The following is a 22,515-nucleotide window of genomic DNA, read 5'->3' as shown; positions in this document are numbered from 1 at the left end:
TCACTTTGTACACCGTGGGGATGCTAGCCAACAAAGATAATGATTCAAGCCCATGATTCCACGAAAGATACCAATATTGAAGACCTTCAGGTAGAGTAACTTATTTTTCATTGGAGAACTGGAATACTCAACTCCATGACTTAAGTCATTGTGAGGAGATTTTTGAAAGACTTCAGGAAGGCTGGATGAACGAAGCTGTGGCTTCCTCTCCTGACATCATTTGTGAGCTTCTCCATCGTCTTGTTGGAGGTCCACCTCCCCCACATAGTTGATTAAAGGTTAAATAAGAATAAAAGATAAGAATGACTGATGATTCGAGAATGACTGATGATTCTGTATTCCTGCTGTGGGTTGGGTGGTGGAATGGATGGACTTTCGGCCCTGTCTGGGATACTGGTGTTCCTTGACACTGTCTAGTGTCAAGGAACACTAGACATTGATTAGCCCCTTGAGTCAGTGCTGAGCCTTGTTTCTGAATGTGCCAGTGTGCAAGCCATCACTTTATTATTATGTTTGATCTAATTTTATTTTGGCTTCTATTTGACTTCAATGTGGCACTTGGGAAAATAAAAAATAATTAAACCTATTTAAAATAATGTACATCCAAAGTTGTTAGATGAAACTATCTGCACCATAAAGGAAAGTTTCAGTACCAGTTGCATTTTTGAAAATGCACAAAAGTCCAAATGTTTGCCTGAGCGATGAGAGAGCCTCTTGTGTTTCCAGGTATCACCTTAAGAGTGCTATAATAATTGGCAGATTTTTCTTAGCCTCACCTATCATTTATCTCATAGTGGACAGAAATAGGTATGGCAACTATCTGTCTATATATTTGCTCGTGAGTCTATTTTATTTAATTCTGAAAAGGGTCAAATTGTTATGACACAAGCCCTTTAATTGAATACATTACGCAAGATTGTCACAAGGCCGTTGGCAATACTTGGTTCTCCTAAGAATATGGTTGGGGGTTGGTTTCGCAGCAGTACCCCAAAAAAAGGCCAACTGTTGAATTAACAAGGGTTTTAGATATGTGGCATCGACCATCGCCCACAAGTGCTATTCCACTTAGTTAGTTTGTACCCCGAACCCTTACTTCCACTTTCTCAGGGTGACAAAAGGGAAGATTGTTTTAAGGAGTAAACCATTTTCCCCACCACTTGTACTACACAGCCTTAGTCTGCGACCCATGATCGGGTTTTGTTTCATCCAAAGGCGCAATGCTTGGTCACCATGGAGGCTGCACCTCATTCGAAATTCAGAATCCTTCTCAAGACCTAGCTGTTCGAATAAGCCTTTGGGATCTGCAAGCGCCTGGATACACTATCCGGTGATTAGTCGCGTTTTATAAATAAATCTGGACTGATTCATTGATTTCCTGACTTTCTGGAGTGATCATGGGTGTGGTCTCCCTCTAGTGGTTCTTGGGAATGTCTTCTCAAAAAGCGTCCTTGATCTCTCCTCCTCAGGGTTTTCCTTTTGAGCTCCTGTTTTTGTTCTCCTTCGTTGTTACATCTGGTGCCTGCCGGTCCCCTGCAAGATGTGTTTTAATTCTTTTCGCATCCTTTAGACTCTGTCCTTCTGATTCCTCCTTAGGACTTCCAAAAGCCTGACTTCCTTTTCCATGTGATTCACAAACAAAGACAAATACATAACACACTTTGTATTGTTACTCGTATGCATTTTCCCCCCAGTGTAATTACCATAAGTGATCAGCTGCAAAGCACTGCTACGCAGTGCTGTTAGACAGGGAGAGCCATGTGATAGAAAAGACGCATATAATCAATACTGAAAAGTACCCTAGCAAAGTGTTTCAGTATTCACAGTCAATAAATGTAAGCAAGAAAGTCTCTGTCCATTCACATCCTCAGTTCTCTTCTGTCCATCATTTATTCTTTGAAGAACAAAGTTGTCCCTTTTCAGATCAGGAAGGACGTCCTTGGCCTCCAGTATGTTTCAAAATTATTGAATAAAGTTTGCCCATGCTCATTAGGAACTTCATGAAGGCTTTAATAAATGGCATAGAAAAAAATATAATTAAGACAGTAATTGATATAAACGTTAAAAACAAACACATGCTTACTAAATACAGGAAGGATTAAGGAACCGCCACTTCATCAAATACAAAAATGAAGGTGTGATCTAACGTTTAGGACAATTAATTCTCAATTTCTTTATATACCCTTTATAACTTTTAAAGTACTCATTCAAACATTCTGCCATACTCAAAATTATGTAAATCTTCATATTTTTGTTGAAAGATGTTTCTGTAAACAAAACAAGATTAAAGGCCTGTATGATTTTCAAATGTACCATTCAAGTAATGTCCTGTACTCCAAGTAAAATAAATCCTCGTATTTGTACCAAAAACATTTATTTAAGCAAAACAGAACATACCTTATAGTGCAAACAATGAATCCCACTCATAAAGGAATATTACATTTTCGTCCCATGAAGGTTACTTAAACGTGTAAATATATCCCAATGAGCTAGATAATTCTGTTAAACCTGTTTGGTCAATGAGCTAAGCAATTGCATCAACATTTTCAGTTCATTGTTTCGTGTTCCTTAAGCAGGAAAACATGTAAATAGAAGGCACCATCCATTACCAGAGAACAGCACCCATGGTCTATACGTATTAAAATAGTTTTAAAAACTAGCTATCATGTTTTTCTAATCCTTCTGGAAAATAATCCATAAAATATCTCATCAGGTGTTACTGCTAAACATCAAAAACAGATCACAAAAATTGAGGTAGGCAGTGTAACTTACTTATTTCTTTATTAACCATGTCCAATATGTTGTGTAACAATTCGTTAATTTAACCACCTCGTTGTATGCAAATTAATACAACATTCTAAATGTTTAAAGTTATATAATCATTCAAAGTGATACAATAACCAAAAGTGGAAAATAAAAAATTTGGTACTACGCATTAATGGTATAAAGTTGTTTCTTTGAACCATGTCTCATTATGCTATTTATCATCAAACACTCAATGTATAAAGTGGATCTGACACATGTACTCTGGCGTCTTCCCCAGGCATCACCTGTGCAAGAGTTACAAAATGTATAAAGAGATACTTAAAAGTGGGAGTTGCACATACATTAATGTAGCAATAGGGGTGCTTCAAAAGTAGTAGGTATTTTAAAGTTGACCATACCACATTCATGTTTTAGAATTGTTAGATATTAACAAATCATATCATAAATAGCAAGTGTTCACTTGGAAGAACCGACTCGATGCTTGTAACTCGATGTTTTAACTTAAATGGTGTCTCAAAATTGTACGGGTGGCTTATTAAACATTACTTGTAGTCAAAGATCAAACATCCATATTAAGGTACCCAAATGTTTACCTCACAAATTGTGGGAATATAGGAGTTAGGTGGCAAGATCCATATTAGGTTGTGCCATTATTAACAATCACCTATGGGGAAAAAAAGGATGCATGTAAAATAGCATCTTACTTGAGGGCCATCTTGGAACTTAATATGGATTCTCACTGTTGGACCTAGAGTTACCAAGTCACATAGGGTTGCCTGGCCTAGGGTAAGACAGTCAGAACCTAGAAGCACACGTGTAAAGTTTGCCCTCAACCCAGCAGTAACTCAATGTATTTCCACACAAAAACGACACTACACCAAATTTGTGGAAAAATACGAGCTGTTTTATAAAATCTTTCAGCTATTCGGCAGTTCAGAGTTCACATTACAAAAATATAGCTTCTCTCTAGTGTACTTAACTCTGGGGTACTAATTTCAGCAGTTTAGTCCCCACTTCTCAACAACAGACATTAAATCACAGTTTTAGTTGTAATCGGGAAGAAATTTCACTTCTCAATGCAGTAACTTTCAGTGATGCCTTACTCCTGGAACTCAAGTTATTTACCTTAAGCAAATTACAGTGTTTCACCTTTATCCTAGTACAGAGATTCAATTGGAAGCATTAGACTTTTCAGGTAATGTAACAGGGTAAAACATCACTTTACTTTGACCAAGGTACTACCTACTCCATCTGACAGTTGGTGAATTCCTGCTATCATTAACTCATATGCCAGATCTGCCGCATGGACAGTGCCAGTAACCTTTTCCCAACTGTTCCAGTCATACAAGAGAACATACGGGTATTAAACACAGGCAGGTTCCCTCCAGCGTTAATAAAACGGGGGTTCAGGACTCTTTCACTACAATCAAGGCTCGTCTTGTCCCAGTCAGGAGACCGGAAGTCTAGAAATCACCTAGTTGCCTAGTTCGAGCTTCGGGGTCTCTGCTTCACTACTTCCCAAAGACCCTGCCAGTGTGAAGGAAATCCGTCCAGCTCTGGGGGCTTTACCAAAGCTAGACGCTTACTTAGTTAGCAATCGGACCTCTTTGTATGCACACTGGAACTTCGGCGCTCCTCCTCTTTCGCTCGTTCCCCTCACACGGCCTGCCCGGCCGCCGATCCACTCAGCTCCGCTCCTCTACCAAACCGAGAGGTCTTTCAGCCCTCCTCTGAGCCTGCACGGCATACAGGACACTTCCGCACCTCAGGAGCCACCCAAGCCTACATCAAGCATGCGCGGCCTCGAGTCGGCGCTCCTCAATGGCACCGCCCGCACCACACTGGGCCTGCGCAGCGCTCGAGACACTACTCCCGGCAGGGAGATGCGGCGCCTCACTTGAAGGTGATCCAATCCTGGGGGCAAGTAAACTTTTGATAATCTCTAACCCGAAGTGCCGGATTTTCCGGGTCACTTCTTTAGAGCCACGAGTTCAGTCTAACCGGACACCGGTGATTGGCAAGAGTAGGGATTTTCTTCCTTCCCCACCACTCAGGCCCTGCCCTGATCTAGGGGGCAGCCCGATCGCCCTCACCTGGCGGTATCTTACCGTCCTCGCCTCAAGAACTCCACATAGGATTCCCACCGGTTACCCCTGCAGTAGGGATTTTCCCGAGTCCACGTCTTGACAGGGTCAGGTCAGAAGATGAGGGATAGTTTCACAACAACAGGGACCGCGACCCAGCAGGTCTGTCAATCCCCACAGTGCACCAGTCTCCTCCTTCGACCGCCTATACTCCTGTCCTCCAACTCTCCTCTGCATACCACACCATCTAAAATGGCTGCCCAACATTCCGCCTTTTATAGGATGACCCCAGAAGGTCCCGAAGGGACCAGTAGGTTCTGGCATGCCCTATTCTATCCTTTGGGTCAGGTCTCAGGGATGACAGTTATGGCAGTTGATGACCACCATTTTGTGTGACCCTTACTTTCTAGTCAGGCAGAGGCACCTAGGCCTCAGGAAAAGGACTATAAGGGCAAAGAAAACACCTAACCCCTAGGACAACACCACAAAAAATTCAGTGGACATAAAAAGATAAAAAGGTTTTGAGGGGCAAAAAGGGGACAAAATAAATAATTATTAGGAGGGGCTACCCAAAGGGCAGATAGGTCTAACACTCCCCAATATTAAATGTAGTAAAGAATCACACGTGAGGTTCAGGAGTACATAGCATTTGGTCTAGTGATAGATGTTGCCTACTTAATCTGTACTTTCACAGCTTGTTGGTGAGTGGTAGCTACAAAAAGTGATTATCAGGTAGACTTTGACACAAATGTGTCTCTTCAGTCACTAATCTCTGCAGTACGGCTATCTGTTCAGAATAAAAAAACAGACTTTTCACATAGCTCACAGATTATGAAGACGCTGGTAGGCATGCTGCTAAAGAATCATTCTCTTTCCTTTGCAAAAGGCTGGATAGCTACCTGAAAATCTTTTTACCTCTGCTGCTACAAGTTTCCATTTGTATTTGTTATTTACATTGTTCAGAGTCTGACAATGTGTACTCCATGACCGTTTGCACTGTTTTAAAATAGCAGCCTCTTTGTTCTGTATTGATTACAAAGGTATGTTGTTTAAAATATGTATTAATTAATTACCTTTAAGATATGAAAAGGTCCATTTTCTTAGAAAAGATATTTTTTAAATAGTTTTTTGATTTTCTTATATGTAACTCACAATAAAATGTATTTTAAAGCATGTACATATTCACGCAGGAAGATACAACTATTGACAAGAGGATGTGAGAAAAAGTAGAAAGAAAAAAAAATATCCAAAACAGCAAACCCTTTGAAGTACAAATCTGTTAATTTTAAACATAAGTTGTCTGTAATCAGCATCCCCTACCAGTAAAAAATTATACTCATATACATGTTAGTGGAAGATTAAACATGTTTTACAATGTCTTCCTAAATGTAACTTTTTAAAATTAGGGAGCTATTACGTGAAAGAGGTAATGTGTAGCCTGCACGAACATATCTGGGAGGAGATTAAATTAGAATAAAGACAAATCTTACGAGAAAATAAAAATTCAGTTGTTTTGGAAGACCAGAAGGAGTTACAGATAGGGTCAATGTTTCCAGTGAAGTTCTGACGTAGCACCTAATACCTGTAGAAAGTAAAGACACATCAGCACTGTCTAATATATTATCAAAGCTCTTAGATCGATTTTGGTGGTTTGGGGATAAAGCTCTGCATCTCAAAGCGTACAAAACCATTGTGACTCATAATAATACATTCTTTTTGGTTGGGCACCTAAAGGTCCTAACAAAAGAAGTGTCTGACAATGATGCACAGGCATTCTGGAAATGTCTAGCAGTCAGTTTATTCCAGAGTTGAACCAAAGAATACAGAAAATGGCAGGATTATCACTTCACAGATCTCTTCAGGGACTATGTTTCCACCAGGGAAGCTGATGAGTTACTACTTTGGGTGATAACAATAATGAACCAGCTACTTCACTAGTGAAACTGGAAGTATGACAGCTAGAAAAAGTCCCCAGACATAGGTTCTTGCAGGAGCCTTTCGATATCTGAAAATTTCCTTCACGTAGAATTACACCCGGAAACTTTTTTGCCACAGCATCCCTGCCTGCCGGGGGCGGGATGACATCACACCGACTCCACCCAGGCATCGTCCGCGCACGTGACGTCAGTAAGGTCACATAGTACCCGCCCCGGCGCGCCTACGTCAGTTTTTTCCTTTTCCGCGTGCAACGCGGATCCGGTCCTTGCTGCAGGCCTGTTTCGGGCCCTTTTTTTCTCCAATGCTTTTGGTGGAACAGTGTGCGAATGCCTTCAGGCTTCAAGACTTGTACGTTTTGTGGGCGTCTTATGTCGGCGACGGACCCGCACCTCATTTGTATGTGGGGTTTGGGGGAGGATCGCGGCGCCAGTGACTGTGAGGCCTGTCAACAGTTGAAGCCGAAGTCGCGGCGGTAGCGCTGCATGAAACTCCTCTCGGCGCGTCTCGGGTCGACATCCTCCCCTCGGCCTGCTTCGGCTGATGGCTTCAGGTACGGCCATGGTCGTCGTCCTCGCCCTTCTCCGATGACACGTGAGCGTCGCTCCCCGGTGGGTAAGTGTCGCAGTTTGTCCCCGGGGGCTGGTTTCCAGCCCGCTGGGGGCGTGGACTCTCCGTGGGTGAAGCGGCCCGCGTGTCATCCTATCCACCGTTTCCCGGTGTTGGGGTGTCGAGTGTCCAAATGGAGACTTGCGCAGCGGCTTTGCAGGCCTAGCTGCCGTCTCCTCCTCTTTCCCCTCCTGGGGCGTCAGCAGACCCTTCGCCTCGCCCAGGGCCCTCAGCGGCGCCCCGGCGCGGACTGGTTCGGATCCATGCTTGGAGGATGTGGAGCTGTTGGGGTGCGACACCTCTGGGGCACCTCCTTCAGGCCACAGCGTCTCAGCCTCGCCACAAACTCCTGCGGGAGACCCTGTGGTGTCGCGGAAGGTCGCCAGGGCTCGGGTCGCATCCCCGAGCTCCTCTCGGTTCTTTGACAAGTGGTCCTGTCTAAGGCCGAGGTGACGCCGCTACGGCGCCAGCAGCAGCTGGACCGTGCGGAGCCACAGGGGTCGGTGCACCCTCCTCATCCCGCTCCGGGTCGAGGCCGGGTGCGGACCCCTCGTCCCTCTCCGGGCCCCTCTCGTCCCTCCCCACAGGCGGCTGCCTCGATGTAGGGCGAGTCGGAGGTTGAATTTTCCCTGGCACCACCACGTGGGTTGCTGAGCCTCCTCATTCTGGGCCACAGCTGGCTGAGGGCTTCGTGCCACTCCCCAGGCCCGTTTTGATCCCCCGCTCTGGTGGCTACGTTGTCAGGGTTGGGTCGGTTTGACTCCAGCTCCGCTCCGGTCTATGGTGCGGGGTGACTTGGAGGAACCTTGTCCAGCGACGCCAGATGGTGCGACAACCTGCCTCAGGCTGCGGACTCTACAGCTCCGCACTGGGGTCGTATCGCGGATTCGTCTTCTGACGCTCCTTCTTCTCCAGAGGCAGGCTGTATTTTGGTGTCTTCCTCCCCGGAGACTGGTCGATGTGTGGTGTCTTTTTCACCGGCATGGAAGGGCGGCTCCCCGCCCTTCCTGAGGCAGAGGTGTTCGTCGGAAGAGTGGCCCTTGCCCATCCCACTTGGCCTCTGGGATGGCCGCCTTAGTTTGCAGCCGTCGCCAACAGAGGAGCTGCTTTCCCCACCACGGGGCCCTACGGTGGCGGGTGCGGCTTTCGCTCATGCAGTGTCCGCGGCTGTGGGCATCCTGCATATGGGTGACCCTGTGGCTCACTTTCGGGCAGACCATCCATTGGAGGTCCTCCACCAGGGCTCTGGTGGGAGGGAAATCTTACTTCCCTTTGAAGGTTCCCTCCTTTCTTCCTTGACGGGAGCTTGGAGGCATCCTGCCTCAGGGGAACCGGTGCCTCAACATCTTCTGCACCAGCACCTCTCGGCGTGCCTTTCCCTCCACCACTCTGCCTCCAGTCCTCTTTTGCGAACTGCTTTTCCCTGCTTTTCCCTCCCTGCCACCGCTGTTGACTCCGCCATCCAGAGAGGCCCGCTGGCTGGGATCTTGGGGGCGCAACATGTTCACCTCGACCAGTGCTGCCCTGCAGGCCCTGAACACCTTGGTGTGCTGGCTCGGGCCTCCTCCTGTTTGTGGGACTAGGCTGAGTCTCAGGGATCCGCAGCGTTTCAGCAGGGTGGCCAGGTGGACTTAAGGCATCATGCGTTGGATGGTCAAGAGCTCGCGGCGTTTATTCTCCGTTCCGCTCTGGACATCTCAGAGGTGCTGAGCCGGGCCATGGCTTCCTCGTTCGCTCTCTGTCGCCTATTAGGGAGCGAATTATCGACCTTCCGTTTGATGGTAGCCTGTGTTCCATGCCCCGGCCGACTCCGCCATCCAGAGGCTCTTGGCAGGGCTCCGTCCTCCTCCTCCGCCTTACACTCCTCCTTTTACGTCCCCTCCTCAGTGACTCCTGAGTTGGGTTGATTCTGGCCCTTTTTAGGACGGTGGTTCTGGCTGTGGTGTGTATTTACTGGCCATTTGCGTCCTTCCTTGGGACTTTGGCGTTGTTGGCTTCTGGCCGGCCCTTTTGTTGATTATGTGTGTTGCAATTGTTGCGCAGACTTGGGCCTGAGATTAGGCCTTCTGCTTGCTTGGGCTGCTTGTCAAGCCTATAGTGGGGGTGTTTTTTTCCCCGTGACTCTTTTGTTTTTCCCCTGCTGCGGAAGTTCTTCCAAAGAGGGTTCCCATATTTTGAGACTTATCGTACCCTAGGTGGGTAGTGGTAGCTGTCATATGGCTGGCACTCTGCTGGAGGGTTCTGGTTGCCTTCGTGTGCCTGTTCTCCATGGCGTTGTGTAGGTTACTTTGAGCCTGGAGGTCGTGTGCACGGCCACTCGCTGTGGTGTGCCCGGGCATCTCCTCCTTCTCCTATTTCTGCCCTGAAGTCTGGGATGATCCTATGTTCTCCCTCGTCAGGCGACGCCTGCTCGGCCTTCCTGGGGCCTCGGCCGGTTCTTCTTGCTTCTGGCGGCTTTGTCTGCCAGCGCTGATCAGGCTGGCAGGTTGTCTCCACCTGGAGTGGGTTCGCTTTCTTTCCCTCGCTTCCTTGGGTCTTCTTGGCTTCTTCTACTTCTTCCTCCCTTGCTATCTTGGCATTGGGCGGAGGCTGTGTTGCCTTGTGGGGCAGTGTGGGTGCTTTGGTCTCTCCGGCCTTACCCTTGTTTCCTCTTTGGCCTTCTTCTCCCTCCTACATCCTTTTGGGGTCGGTAGGTGTCTGCTTGGGGTGGGTTCCCCTTGCCTGGCAGGGACAAGGTTTTACCTGGTCCACAGATCTGGTTCCCTGTGGGGCCCACTGTTCTGTATTGGCTGGTGGGGTCCTTTCGTAGTCCCTACTTCACAAGGGGTATTGCTAGGGTATCTATTCTGCGTGAAGGAATCTGCAGCTAGTAGTCTCTATCAGGTGTACGAGTTACTTACCTTCGGTAACGAGGTACCTGGTAGAGACGATTCTAGCCGCAGATTCCTTCACGGCTTTTCGCACACTGTTCTCATGCTTCCACAGTTTTTTATCTGGTGGTTCCACGTTGTGGTGCGGAAAAGTTCTCAGAAGAAAACGGACTTAGGCAGGCTGGGGCGGGTCTTATGTGACCTTGCTGACGTCATGTGCGCGGACGACGCCTGGGCGGAGTCGCGTGATGTTGTTCCGTCCCCGGCACGCAGGGATGCTGTGGCAAAAAAGTTTCCGGCTCCAGTCTCACGCTGGGAGTAATTCTACGTGAAGAAATCTGCGGCTAGAATCGTCTATACCAGATACATCGTTACCGAAGGTAAGTAACTCGTACATCTCCGTTTTTGTTGGAAGTTTTTGGTGGGTTTGCATCATAATTAAAGCTAATTTCAGCATCCCGTCTTCCCCAGATAACACTTTTGACCAGTGCTACTAACATGGCTTACATGAGCCCTGCTCCATTCTCGGCAGCCTGATGTCCTTTTGAGGTCCTGAGTAACTGCAACCATTAAGTTTAATTGGTGGTTTCTTGGTACTTTTTAACTTAAAACATGCAAAGTCATATCTCAGATTTCCTGAACACTTTTTTATATTTTTAAGTCATCCTGCCTATTACATTTCTCTTTATTTTTCCAAAATTAGTGTGGGAATGTTATTGTGTTGCATACTGCTTGTGCCACAGCTAACATGGGTTGATCAGGTTTTTCCTAATTACCAGTGTTTTGATCTAGCAAAATATTGTCTTATTTATGCTGGCAGAACACTTCCCTCATAATTAATAACTCAATATGGCAAAATTTCCATTAGAGATACGTATTGTTTTGTTGTTGCCCTGTGATACAACTTTATATGTTCCATCATTCTTTGTTTTTTGAATAGTGTGTTCCGATTCATGGGATTCCTTGGGATAGGAAGAGGCAGATGCATCTGAAAAAAAGTGATTACAATTATTATACAGCTAAATAAAGAAGGCTGCATAATTGATTCCTTAAGGATTTATTTACACCATAAATAGTTATAATATTGAATATAGGCAGACCTGTGGGTTTATTAAGCCCCCTGTGGAAGTACAACATTTTAGCAATTTTGCTGCAACCACTTCGGATTCCTCTAGTCTAGATGTATACCAGAAAGAAGTTGTTTCACTCAATTTGTCACTAAGAAATACAATTAGCAGAATGTATTTTGCTAATCAAATGCTTATAGTCAGCCAGCCTATGCTTCAGATGATATCCCGGTATGGTTGTGTAAGGAAACATCAAAGGAAAGCTATTTTGTCATGCACCCTATTATTATAGTTCCAAAATGAGAAGATGGCAAAGGTTACGGTACGTTGTTTATTTTACCCATTGGAAAGCCAATGGCTCGTACACATTTGAGCGGTATTTGTGTGTTTGACTATAGAGCTTATGTTGACTAAGCATAGTTTTATTGTTGTAGCGGGCATCTACAGGCAGAGCCCCAGCAGGTTTTCTATATACTTCTGAGGGAGTATAAAATAATCTGGGTAGGCGGTTAGTGCTGCGTGTGTTTAATACAGGGGTGCTATGGATAGCTTCATATGTAAGTTTGTCAGAGTATGATTAAGTGCTTCACAGCTGGCAGCTGGGGTGGTTAGTGCTCTGACGCTGCAGGAATATTTGCAGGAGGCGCCCAGAGATAAGATAAGATAGATTTATCGTTTTCACTGACAGCTAGGGTGACTGCCTTGTATTTGTTTTGACAAGATGGTTGTTGGGCTGTTGGTAACTGGAGTGGAAGTAGTGTGATGGGGTGAGACAGCATAGGCAGACCATTACTTATGAATAAATGTCTGTTTGAGGAACCTTACAAAAATAGTCAGAGAAGTACGGAGAACTCACTTTCATTTTGACTTCTGATCAATTCGTTAAAACACTGTTAACTTAATGTTTTGTTTGTTAGGGATACCTTGTTCCTTGAAGATTTCAGCCTACGTGATGTGATTTCCAAGTTTCAAAGAGTACAGACTGAGGAAGATCAGGCAAACATTGTACTGTCCTACCAGTGTAAAGATGAAGGTAAAATGTGTAGGTTTTCCAGTTGCTTAATATTATGGATGCTTTTTCATCTGTGACTTATATGTTCATATGAAAGACTGTTCCCCCAAGTCATTGAGGACCCCTGCTTAATTCTAAACAGTGATTGTTTCTATGAGTCAGAGGCTAATGAAGATCGTCCTTCTGGAGCCATCCCAGTATTGGCAAATTATCAAGGTCCAGCATGCAAAGAAGCCTGATAATCATATCATACATACAACATAAATCAAGGGATATGCCTACACCCTGTATCGTGGGAATGAAAATATCCTGGTTGCTAGCATCTGTCAACCGCTAGTCTATTTGCATTAGCTTAACAAACAGGTAACTTTATTAGCTTGAAAGCAGTTTTTTAGTTGTCTGTAAAATTCTTCTTTAGGTCCTGTAACAGGTGTGAGTCTAGTAGGGCTCCACGAAGAAATGCAAGCAGGTCAGAAGAAAGGGGCGCCTCCATGTTGGAATCCACAGTTTTTTCTTTTACTGCCGCTGTTCATAAACTCTTGTAATATCTGATTAATTGTATCACTGTCTAAGGAAGTTGCTTAGTGTTTTTGATTTTTGTACAGAAGTCTGTCTTTTTACCACCCTGAGGCTCCGTCAACACAAGGATTTATAACTGTCCAATATTCTCTTTTCAATTTATCTGCTAGAGACTTGTAGATTCCTTTCCTTTTAGTTTTTCCGGCCATCAGACTGGTTCCATAAACCTTTGCGTGATAAGTACCTCTGCGCGCCTTTGGGTGGCTCCGTTTGGTTCGGCACTGCGCCATCAGCGTCGTTGCCGCCAGTTGTGATGTGGCTATCACCTATATAGACGCCACGTAGGCGCCGACGTCAATTCTTTTCTTTCTGCGCCAGTTCGTGCTGATCCAGAGAAGAGATGCCCCTCTATCTCTTTTTGACCAGCTTTTTTCGGCGTTATGGCAAAGCATTTTTTTCTTGAGTGCAGGTAGGATTTCAGCCTTGTGGGGCCAGTCACATTGCCATGTCAGTTACCAACCCCCACCTTGTGTGCTTATGGTGTCTTGAGCTCGACCACAATTCGAAATTGTGCTCAGACTGCCGGGCCATAGCATCAAAGGCTTTGAGGAAGCGGTCCCTTAAGCTGGTTGCGGCCCGGCATTCGATGCTATCTGGTGTGGCTCTGAGGAGGTTTCAGTCCTGATCAAGGAGGTGGACACAGGACACACGCAGGTTCTTCATCACACTCGAAGTCCTCGGGACACTCCGGAAAGAAGAACAAAAAGAAGTAGTCTAAAAGGACTTTGACTTCAACTCTTCCGTCGGCTGCAAGATTAGTGAGGGACATTGATGTCCACGGTTCTGCAGAGCCGTTGCCAAGTCCGACTCTGCACCTCACGGAATATCTGGGAGCCGGAGAGACCCTCCCTCCCCCCCCCCGCTCAAATGAGAGAATTTTACGAGGCCATGCACTGAGTGTTTGAGTAGGCTGACCCCTCTGGAGTCTGGAGTGGTCCTAGGCCATTGCCTGAGCCTTTTGAAGAGCAGACATGCATGGGAGAAGAGTGGGAGGGGTTTCTGTAACCTTTAGAACACCAGTTATACAACCTTAATGAGAATTTGGACTGGTATGAGGAACTAGCAGAGACCTGTGGACTGGACACATCTCCAGGTTCTGTTTTTTTCTCTCCACTGACCGTAGCTATGTAGGAGCGGCACCTAATGCAGCAGTGGTGAAGAGACCAAGGGAGGTCCTGGACCTGGACATTCAGAAATAGATTTTAGCAAGTATTTTATTTAATACTTCTCCAGCAGCTGTTTCCAGGTCAAAACTAACCTCTTGACCAAAGGGCTTCAGCCTGGGCTTCTTTATCAGAACCATGTTTGCCCTTTAATGAAGTGCTGACATATGTCCTTCTAGGAACTTGGTTTAGGCCTAGCATAGGGGCTCCTGTAAACAGGACAATAGCTCGCTGCCATTGCCCTGCCCGGGTGATCCTAGTTTTCTCAGCAAACAACCCACCCCTGAGAGTTTGTTTATCCAAGTCTCAACTTCCCATGGTGCGTTCCCTGCCACTCCCCCAGACCGGGAATCCAAAGGGCTGGATACACTTGGGAAGGTGTTTTCTTCTGCCAGCCTAGCGCTGCAGTCAATGAACAGCGCATGCCTTTTAGGCCGTTACTCCCATATCCTATGCAAAATATTTGTGCGACTGTTGCCACAGCTCCAAGAGGAGGCCTGGGCCATCCTGTCCCAAGCAGTGACAGATGGGAGAGATGTGACAAAGTTCACTATTATGTGTAGCCTGGATAAGACTGACTCACTGGGCAGAGTGGTTTAGTCAATGGTGGTCTTAAGGCACCCCACCTGGCTGAGAACATCTGGCTTTTCGAAGTGCATGTCAAGGCCAGCATTCTGGACATGGCCTTCGATGGGACTCGCGTCTTTGGAGAAAAGGCAGACCTTTCACTGGAACGCTTCTTGAACTCGCAGGCTGCGCCCTAGTCCTTGGGCCTCAAAGTGACACCTCATGTTCAGTCTGCTTTTTGCCCCTTGCATAGCTAGGGAAGGGACTTTCAACCACGCCAACCCTATCCCAGCCAGCAAGCTGCGCAAGCCTCCGTTCATTCCAATCCTTTGGGAATGGTAGCCAGAAGTCATCTTCCACTAACTTGGCAGCAGCTGCAGCCTCCAAGCCCTCCTAGTTTGGTTCTGCAAGACCATAGGTGCCCAGTTGGTGGTAGAATTCAACATCACCTCCTCCACTGGCAGGCCACCAGACAAATAGGTCTTGCAGATTATTCAGAGGGGTTACTCCCCGCCCCTTTTTAGTCCATCCCTCCCCCTTTACCCACATCTCAAGAACAGCTGGCGGAGGATAATCTTACCTTGCTCCGAGAGGAAGTTACAGCTCTCCTGGCCAAGGAGGCTATAAAAAAGTGTTCTGATATCAGAAGTAGGCAATGATTGTTTTTCCCACTCCTTTCTGATACCCAAAAAGAACAAAGGTCTTTGTCCTGTTCTGGGCCTCTGAACCGTCAATCTCTTTTTCAAAAAGGACATGATGCTCACTTTGACTCAAGTCTTGTCTGCCCTAGACCAAGGAGATCGTATTTTCACATCCCCATCCTGCCTGCCTACAAGCGTTACCTGCAGTTTAAGAAAGGCCACAAGCACTTTCAGTTCACTGTGCTAGCCTTTGGCCTTACCAGGGCCCCTCAGGTGTCCAACATATGATGGCGGTGGTAGCAGCTCATCTGCAAGATTAGGAGTTTTCGTTTTTTCCTACCTCGATGACTGGCTGTCGAAGGCGGCCTCGCCCCAGACTTCCGTCTTCCACCTCCAGACTACGCCGGACCTTCTGCATTTGTTGGGGTTCAATATAAACGTGTAAATGTGCCAGCTCCCTCGCAGATGCTCGCTTTCTTTGGAGCTGTTCTAGACACATTGCAGTTTCAGCCATATCCTTCTGAGCAGCGACCCTAAGATATTCAAGTTATAATACTAATGTTTCAGCCTCCATCCTGGATTTTGGTAAGAATGACTCTGAGGCTGCTGGGCCTCATGGCTTTCTGCATCCTGTTGGTAAATCATGACAGATGGCATCTGAAGGATCTTCAGTGGGACCTGAGGTTTGTGGGCGCAGCATCCGGGTAATCTCTCTGACATGGCCCAGATCTCGGAGGGAACTGCAATGGACCTGCAGTGGTAGCTTACAAACTGCGAGTGTGACAGACCACTCTCCCTTCCCCAACCAGATCTCACAGTAGGGACAGATGCGTCGCTCCTGGTATGTGGTGGCCATCTGGGAGATGTGGAGATCAGGGGACTGTGGTCTTCGGCGGAATCGGGACTCCACATCAACCTGTTGGAGCTCCAAGCGATCCGACTAGCATTGAAAGCATTTCTTCCCTCAGTCAAGGGGAAGATGGTGCAAGTGTTCACATATACAGATAACACCTCTGCCCTGTGGTACTGCAACAAGCAGGGCGGGGTGCGGTTGTGGACCCTTTGTCAAGAGGACCTTCATCTATGGACATGGCTGAAACATCACGGCATAACCCTGGTGGTTCAACACCTGGCAGGTTCTCTGAAAGCCAGGGAAGACAAACTCAGCCATTAATGCCTAGTATATCAAGAATGCTGTTGCCACTCAAAGGTGCCGCAAGGTCACTTTCAGCAGTGGAGAGAGCCTTAGTTAGATATGTTCGCCTCGGACGAGAACGCTCAATATCAGCAGTTCTGTGCGCTGGAGTTTCAAGGTGGCTATCGCTCTGCAATGCTTTTCGTGCCGAGTGGAGCACAGGCCTGCTATCCGGCTTTCCACCCATACCACTCCTGCCCAGAGTTCTCAAGAAGATCAGGAATGAATGGGCACAGAGAGTTTGGGATCCCAAGCTTCTTAAAATGAGCATCGATACTCCAATCAGGCTGCCCCTTTGGGTGGATCTTCTGTCGCAGCAGGGGAGGGTCCTCCAACCGGACCTGTCAACCCTCCGCCTCCTTGCATGGACATTGAACAGTGCCAGTTGATAGCTTTTGCCTTTCCTTCCGAAGTTTGCAGTTATCTTGGTGGTCAGGCAGCCCAGCACCAAAACAGTGTACACCCGTCATTGGCAAAAAATTTAAAAATATTGTACGGAAAAGTCTACTGACCCTCTTTCTGTCTCTCTTTCTGATATTCTAATCTTTATTCGTCCCCGTGTCCATCAGGGCTCTGGGCACTCTCATCTATTGCTCTGTCCGTTTTCTTGCTGCAGCTGCCTGACCAACCCTCTTGATTTAAGTCCCCTATTGTAAAAAGGTTTCTGAAAAGCCTTGTACATATGTTTCCCTCTTCGCTCTTCATCATATCCGAGATCTGAACCTGGCTCTCACTTACCTAATGTTTACTCCCTTCAAGCTGCTACACAACTGACCCCCTCCGGCTGCTTCCCATCAAAACAGCCTTTTTCAGTGGTAATAACATCTGCCAGGAGGGTGAGTGAGATGCAGGCTTTATCATCCAAGCTTCCATGTTTCATGCTATTCCCGGACAAGGTGGTGCTTCGCACCGGGCCTCTTTTTTGCCTAAGGTAGTGTCCCCATTCCATTTGGGACAATCTGTCACCCTGCCTATCTTTAATGCTCCTTCACTTCCCTCTAAAGATCAGGAACTTCTCAGTGCTCCCTCCTTGGGGCACCAACCCTCATTTCCCACTGTTCTTTCAGGGTTAATAATTCCTTAGGGTGGTGTGAATTAAAGTTCGGTATGTGAAGGTTATTGCCTTTTTTTGTCATTTCTGTGTCTACTCTTTAGTGATTATGCAGTGATTGTGGTGTCCTTTTTCACACTGTAATACAGGGACTGTCTAACATGTATGTAATTAACTGCTGGCAAGTCAGCGATGGAATTCTATACGTAATTGATAGCTTGCCTTATAGTGCGTGTTTTTCCACACTTGTTCCAAAGTGGAGATCCCTATTTTATCCTATCCTTTGAATAACCCTTGCGTACTCAATTCTGATAGTATAGTGCCTCTCACTAAGAGGGACTTGCATGTCAGTGGTTCCTTCCAACCAAAGTCCCTTATTCAACGTCTTCCACAGCCCGAAAGCATGCAAATGAACACGCCTCACACTGAGCATTGTAAAAAACATCTTTATTTCTCAACATACGCATTGCTTCATAATTTTTATAACACCTTAACACCTCCCAGCAGCTTACGTAATTTGTATTTAAAGTACACCCAGAACCACAAGGGTCCTAGTGCGCATAATATCAAGACACTACACCTTGTACTCTGCTGTCAGCATGAGTAACACCTGTGTTGCTGCTGCTGTTATTCTGATGTTCGTTTTACCTCCATAAAGAGTGTACATGTGCCACTTCCATCCAGGGGCATGCCTATCGAAACAAAGTGCTGGTTCCTCTTGGTATATAATTTGGCAAATTCTGTAATATACAGATGTAACAGGGGAGTGCAGGCATTTTAATTAACATGGTGCTGTCCATATGTAAGATTGGGAGATTCTTTCTATGGGTATGAGTTTTGTTTACTGTTGTCAATGTGATGTATTTTTAAATGTCACCAACCCCTCACTTCACGCACCTTCACTATATTGGTGTGAGCACCAGAACTACCACATACATGCTAAAAAAGTGATACTCCATTTATGTTGCTAATAAATGTGATATAATTTCAACCTTGTGTCCTGCCATATATTTCTTAGCAAGTCCCCTGCTGACTTATTCTCTGTTTCTTTTGACTAATGCGATTCTAAGTAGTAGTAGCCTACACTACCCGAGGACCCGTGTGGCCTCTAAAGCACCACTGTTCCTTTCTATAATATAGATTACCCCATGTCAGATTACTGGGGTTTCCTTGTTTTGGATAAAATATGCATCTGGTCTTTGGTCATGCGTGTCAGGGTGGTGGGGGGTTGGACTCAGGCCATGCCCTGTGGGCAACACCCGCAGGCAACTAAGCCTTTCCTCCCCCCACCCTATATATTAAGCAGATCTATAATTTTTCCAAAAAGGACCAATAATTTTAATCAAATGGATATTTCCATAATGTCTAGAAAATATGTAATAAAGTGTTTTTGAACTAAAAAAAGAAAGATAAAATAAAGGTTAGGAATGACTCCACCGTCTCGATCCAAAAAGAGCGTTGTCGTTCTACCTTGACTGCACAAAGGAGGCCTGGCTCGGCGAACAACTCTTTGTGGGCTATGTAGGAGCTAAAAAGTGTTAGGCAGTTCAGAACCAAACCATTTCACACTGGGTTGTTCTCTGTATAAAGAACTGCTGCGCCCTAGCTAAAAAGCAGCCGCCTGAGGGCTTAAAGGGCCGTTGCACCAGAGGAAAAGCTGCGACCATAGCGTTAGCTGATGGCGTTCCATCTGCTAGGCAGCATCGTGGGCATCCCTACACACGTTTGTGAGAAGATCCAATTTCCAGTCAATTTGATGAAAGCTAAATTGCTTTATTGGAGAGTAAAGGTAGATACCTCCAGCACAGCTTCACAGCTCACAAACCAACTCCTATAATCAAAAGCTAATATTCCATCCTAGCAACATAACTAATGTTCTAATGATGACACGCAGAAGTGCCAACTCTACAGTTTGCCAAACACTACTGCCTGGACAGTCGGGTCATAGGGATGGAACTTCGCTTGTTCGGTCCTACAGGACTTCTTATTCTTAGTTTAGTCAATCTGTCCGCAGCCAACTGCCTGGTTGTTATTGCTTTACTCGGTCTGCAGAGGGACCAGTGTGTTCCAGATATTGCCTACATCAAAATGTCCTAGATTCACAATGATTGACTGTATCTTGTTCTCAATGTGCGGTACTTCTCCTAGTCTATTTACCACAGTGTATGAGTTGTGCCGTCTTCATTCATGCTAAAAATCGATTGTGTGTCTAGCCAATGAACGAGGCATTTAAAGAAGTTATGCTAATCCCTACCTCTCTTCCAGATTGAATTCGATTCACAGTTCTAACAAATATCATGGGTGTTCGATAAAGATGGTGACGATGCTGTAGTCTTGTTTGGCCTACCATAGGCTGACACAGTCTGAAGCCGTAAGCCGTTTACTTCTGTTATCCAGACTAAATGAGGAAGCAGTTCTTAAAGTCCTGTGTTGGAAATGCTAGGATTTAGGGTGGATAGAAGTAAAGGGAGTTAGGGTAATTTAAGGTTTCCGCGGTGTGAAGAGGTAATGGGAGGTTAGAGTAATTTTAGGATTTAGGGTTGGATAAAAGTAAAAGGTGTAAGGGTAATTTTAGTGTTTTAGGGGTGGGTAGAGGTAAAGGGAGGTAAGGGAGATGTTTGTGTTTATTGGTGGGTAGAGCGCCTTTCTTTCAAGGCAGCGCCAAGACACCCTTTGGTATTTGACCACTATTTAAAACCAAATAACCAACAAACAAAGGGCAGATGCTGTTCATTGGAGCTCGCTGCTCGGTTGGAAGCGTTTGTGCATTTGTAATGTGGGTACTGGCAGGGGAGCCAGATGGTCCGACGAAGGCATGGGCCTCCCTTCACAGCCCTACCACTTCTAAACAGTGTTGAATGCCTTTGGTGCGACTGATGCACGCACACAAAAAGTGTGGCTGGCTCTTACGTGGCCCGTGCAGGGAGCCTCGAACCAGGCTATGCGAGGGAGCCGAAATATGTCATGGTGGACTAAATGAACGGTGCACTTTGTAATTTAACCCATTAAGCAATGCCATCCTTCTTTGCAATGGAGGAGAGTGGTGGAAGGGGGCGGGGGGTGTTTTTGTGGGGCTATATATGTAGTTAGTTAGTTACAGAGTGTGTAGTTGTAGATAGGATTCGGAGACATAGGAAACTCCACCTCCTATAATTCCCCAGACCATTTCAGAAGGTATGAAGAGGGGCAGAAATCTTGATGCACTGCTTTAGAATAAGAGAGACCCAGAAGTTGTTTTCACTTAGCCAAGCTCAAGAAGCTAACACTATATTTCAAACGTGTGCTGCTGCTGCTGCTGCTGCCACTGGCATCCTTCCCACGGGGTGCATTACAAATTCTTAGATCAGGTTCCATGCATACATTCCGGTTGCCAAGCTTTATGAAGATGGACAGTTGTTAAGAAAAGCAGGAAAGGAGCTGCTTTAACACTTCACATAAAAAAGGAATGCAGATGTTGCAAGATGCATTGTGCAGATTGTGTATTGTGTAGGTCTGAACTGGGTAACCACAAGCAGCCCTGGCACAAATGCTCAAACCAGCCCTACTCCCTTACTCTATCTCTTTTTTCTTCCATCCATTCCCTCTCATTCTTCCATTCTTCCGCTCTGTCTTCACTGTCTATGATCTCTCTCCCTTTCTCCATCCCTCTCTCCCCGTTACATATGCTGAAATTAATCCCGGTGTTCTGGGCCCCGGGGAAAATGACAGAGGCAGTGGCCTGGCCCTATGCTGTTAAAACCGCCCTCCGTTGGCCCCGGCCCACCGGGAACATGCCCGGTGGAGGTGCTGGCATGTTGGAGAAATGTGTTGTAAGAGGATTTGAGTGATTGGGGAGAGCGCTACAGGCACCAACCTGTTCTATTTCACCAGAGCATGTTTCTGTGCTCCAAGATCTTTTATGCAATTCTATGATGAAACACGTGTTGTTTTTGTGTGTAATGCTTTTAACTCATTGCGCGGTAGCTATAAAGTAACTGCCATAAACTGAATTTCAGAAATAATCTTGATCCATCCATACATTTATCGTAAGTTACAAGCAGTTACCTCAGTAAATAATGCAGCAAATAAAGTGCCCGTCTCAAGATGGAAAGTCAGTTTGTACATACTGGTATTTGCATCAGTCTGAACGAAATATTTCTTCTTAACATTTTTTTCAACCGGAAGTATATTTCACAATAACAAAATAAGGTACTTGCCAAAATGCCAACGATAAAACCTTTTTTTTCATCATCTTAACAGAAACAGTGATGTATGGGATTCTGGAAACTGACAGAAACTTGAGGGTGACTGCAATGAAGGAAAAGCCATGTTCAGATCAGACAGAGTCGCGTTGGGCGGTAGGATTTCTTTTAATTCCCATAACCGTTGGCATCCTTTGTGTGTTTATTTGTGTATGTGTATTTGTTGTTCATCTATGTGGTGCATAAATAGCTAACAACTATTTGGCAATCAGTATTTCCGATTTGTTAACAGAAATAGCATCTTGCTATTCTCATCAAATCACATCCAAGGGACTATTTCATGGTTCATTATCCCTCCTTCTGTTTTTAGCTTTGTGCCTGGGATAGTGTAATAAAATAAAATGTACCTAGAGAGAGCCTTTCGGTCAGCCCCATTTAGCCTTTGCTAAGAAGTGTCATTTACATTTTGCATGAGTCCACAGCACAGCCATTCATTGTTTGGACTAAGAGTGATGGCATTTCAGATCTTTACTTGCCCTGCAGCTCTTGCCCTCAAAGGAATTGAAAATCTGGTGACCTGTACAGATGAAGAATGAAGGGGAAAAACACAAGCCCCAACGCTTGGAAAGTGATGAGATTAACGTTTTTGGTGTCCTGTGTGATCATTTTAACCAGTAGTCATTTAGTTTGAGTATGTACAGCTATAGATCTCATGCTTTTCCATACTTCCGCCATCTAATCATGGGCTCGGAACGATAAACCCGGTTTTACTTCAAATGACCTGTTTCGATTTGAAGG

The 22,515-nt window shown here is 45.8% G+C and overlaps 1 protein-coding gene across 2 annotated transcripts in view; it reads left to right on the top strand.

Moving 5' to 3' along the window:
* Positions 1-22,515, top strand: part of LOC147730603 (uncharacterized) — a 235,450-nt gene that overhangs the window by 155,337 nt on the left and 57,598 nt on the right. For both annotated transcript variants that reach the window (XR_015308388.1, XM_086955360.1), the window contains exons 5-6: positions 12,246-12,361; positions 21,776-21,873. Coding sequence is in view for 1 of the 2 variants with exons in the window: in XM_086955360.1 (XP_086811486.1) it covers positions 12,246-12,361; positions 21,776-21,873 (214 nt within the window). In the remaining variant the exon portion in view is untranslated. The remainder of the gene's footprint in view (positions 1-12,245; positions 12,362-21,775; positions 21,874-22,515) is intronic.

This window comes from Lissotriton vulgaris, chromosome 2_1 (genome assembly GCF_964263255.1).
Source record: "Lissotriton vulgaris chromosome 2_1, aLisVul1.2, whole genome shotgun sequence".
Lineage (NCBI taxonomy): Eukaryota > Metazoa > Chordata > Amphibia > Caudata > Salamandridae > Lissotriton > Lissotriton vulgaris.
The sequence above is the reverse complement of the archived record's forward strand: the minus strand, read 5'-3'. Positions and strand labels throughout refer to the sequence as shown.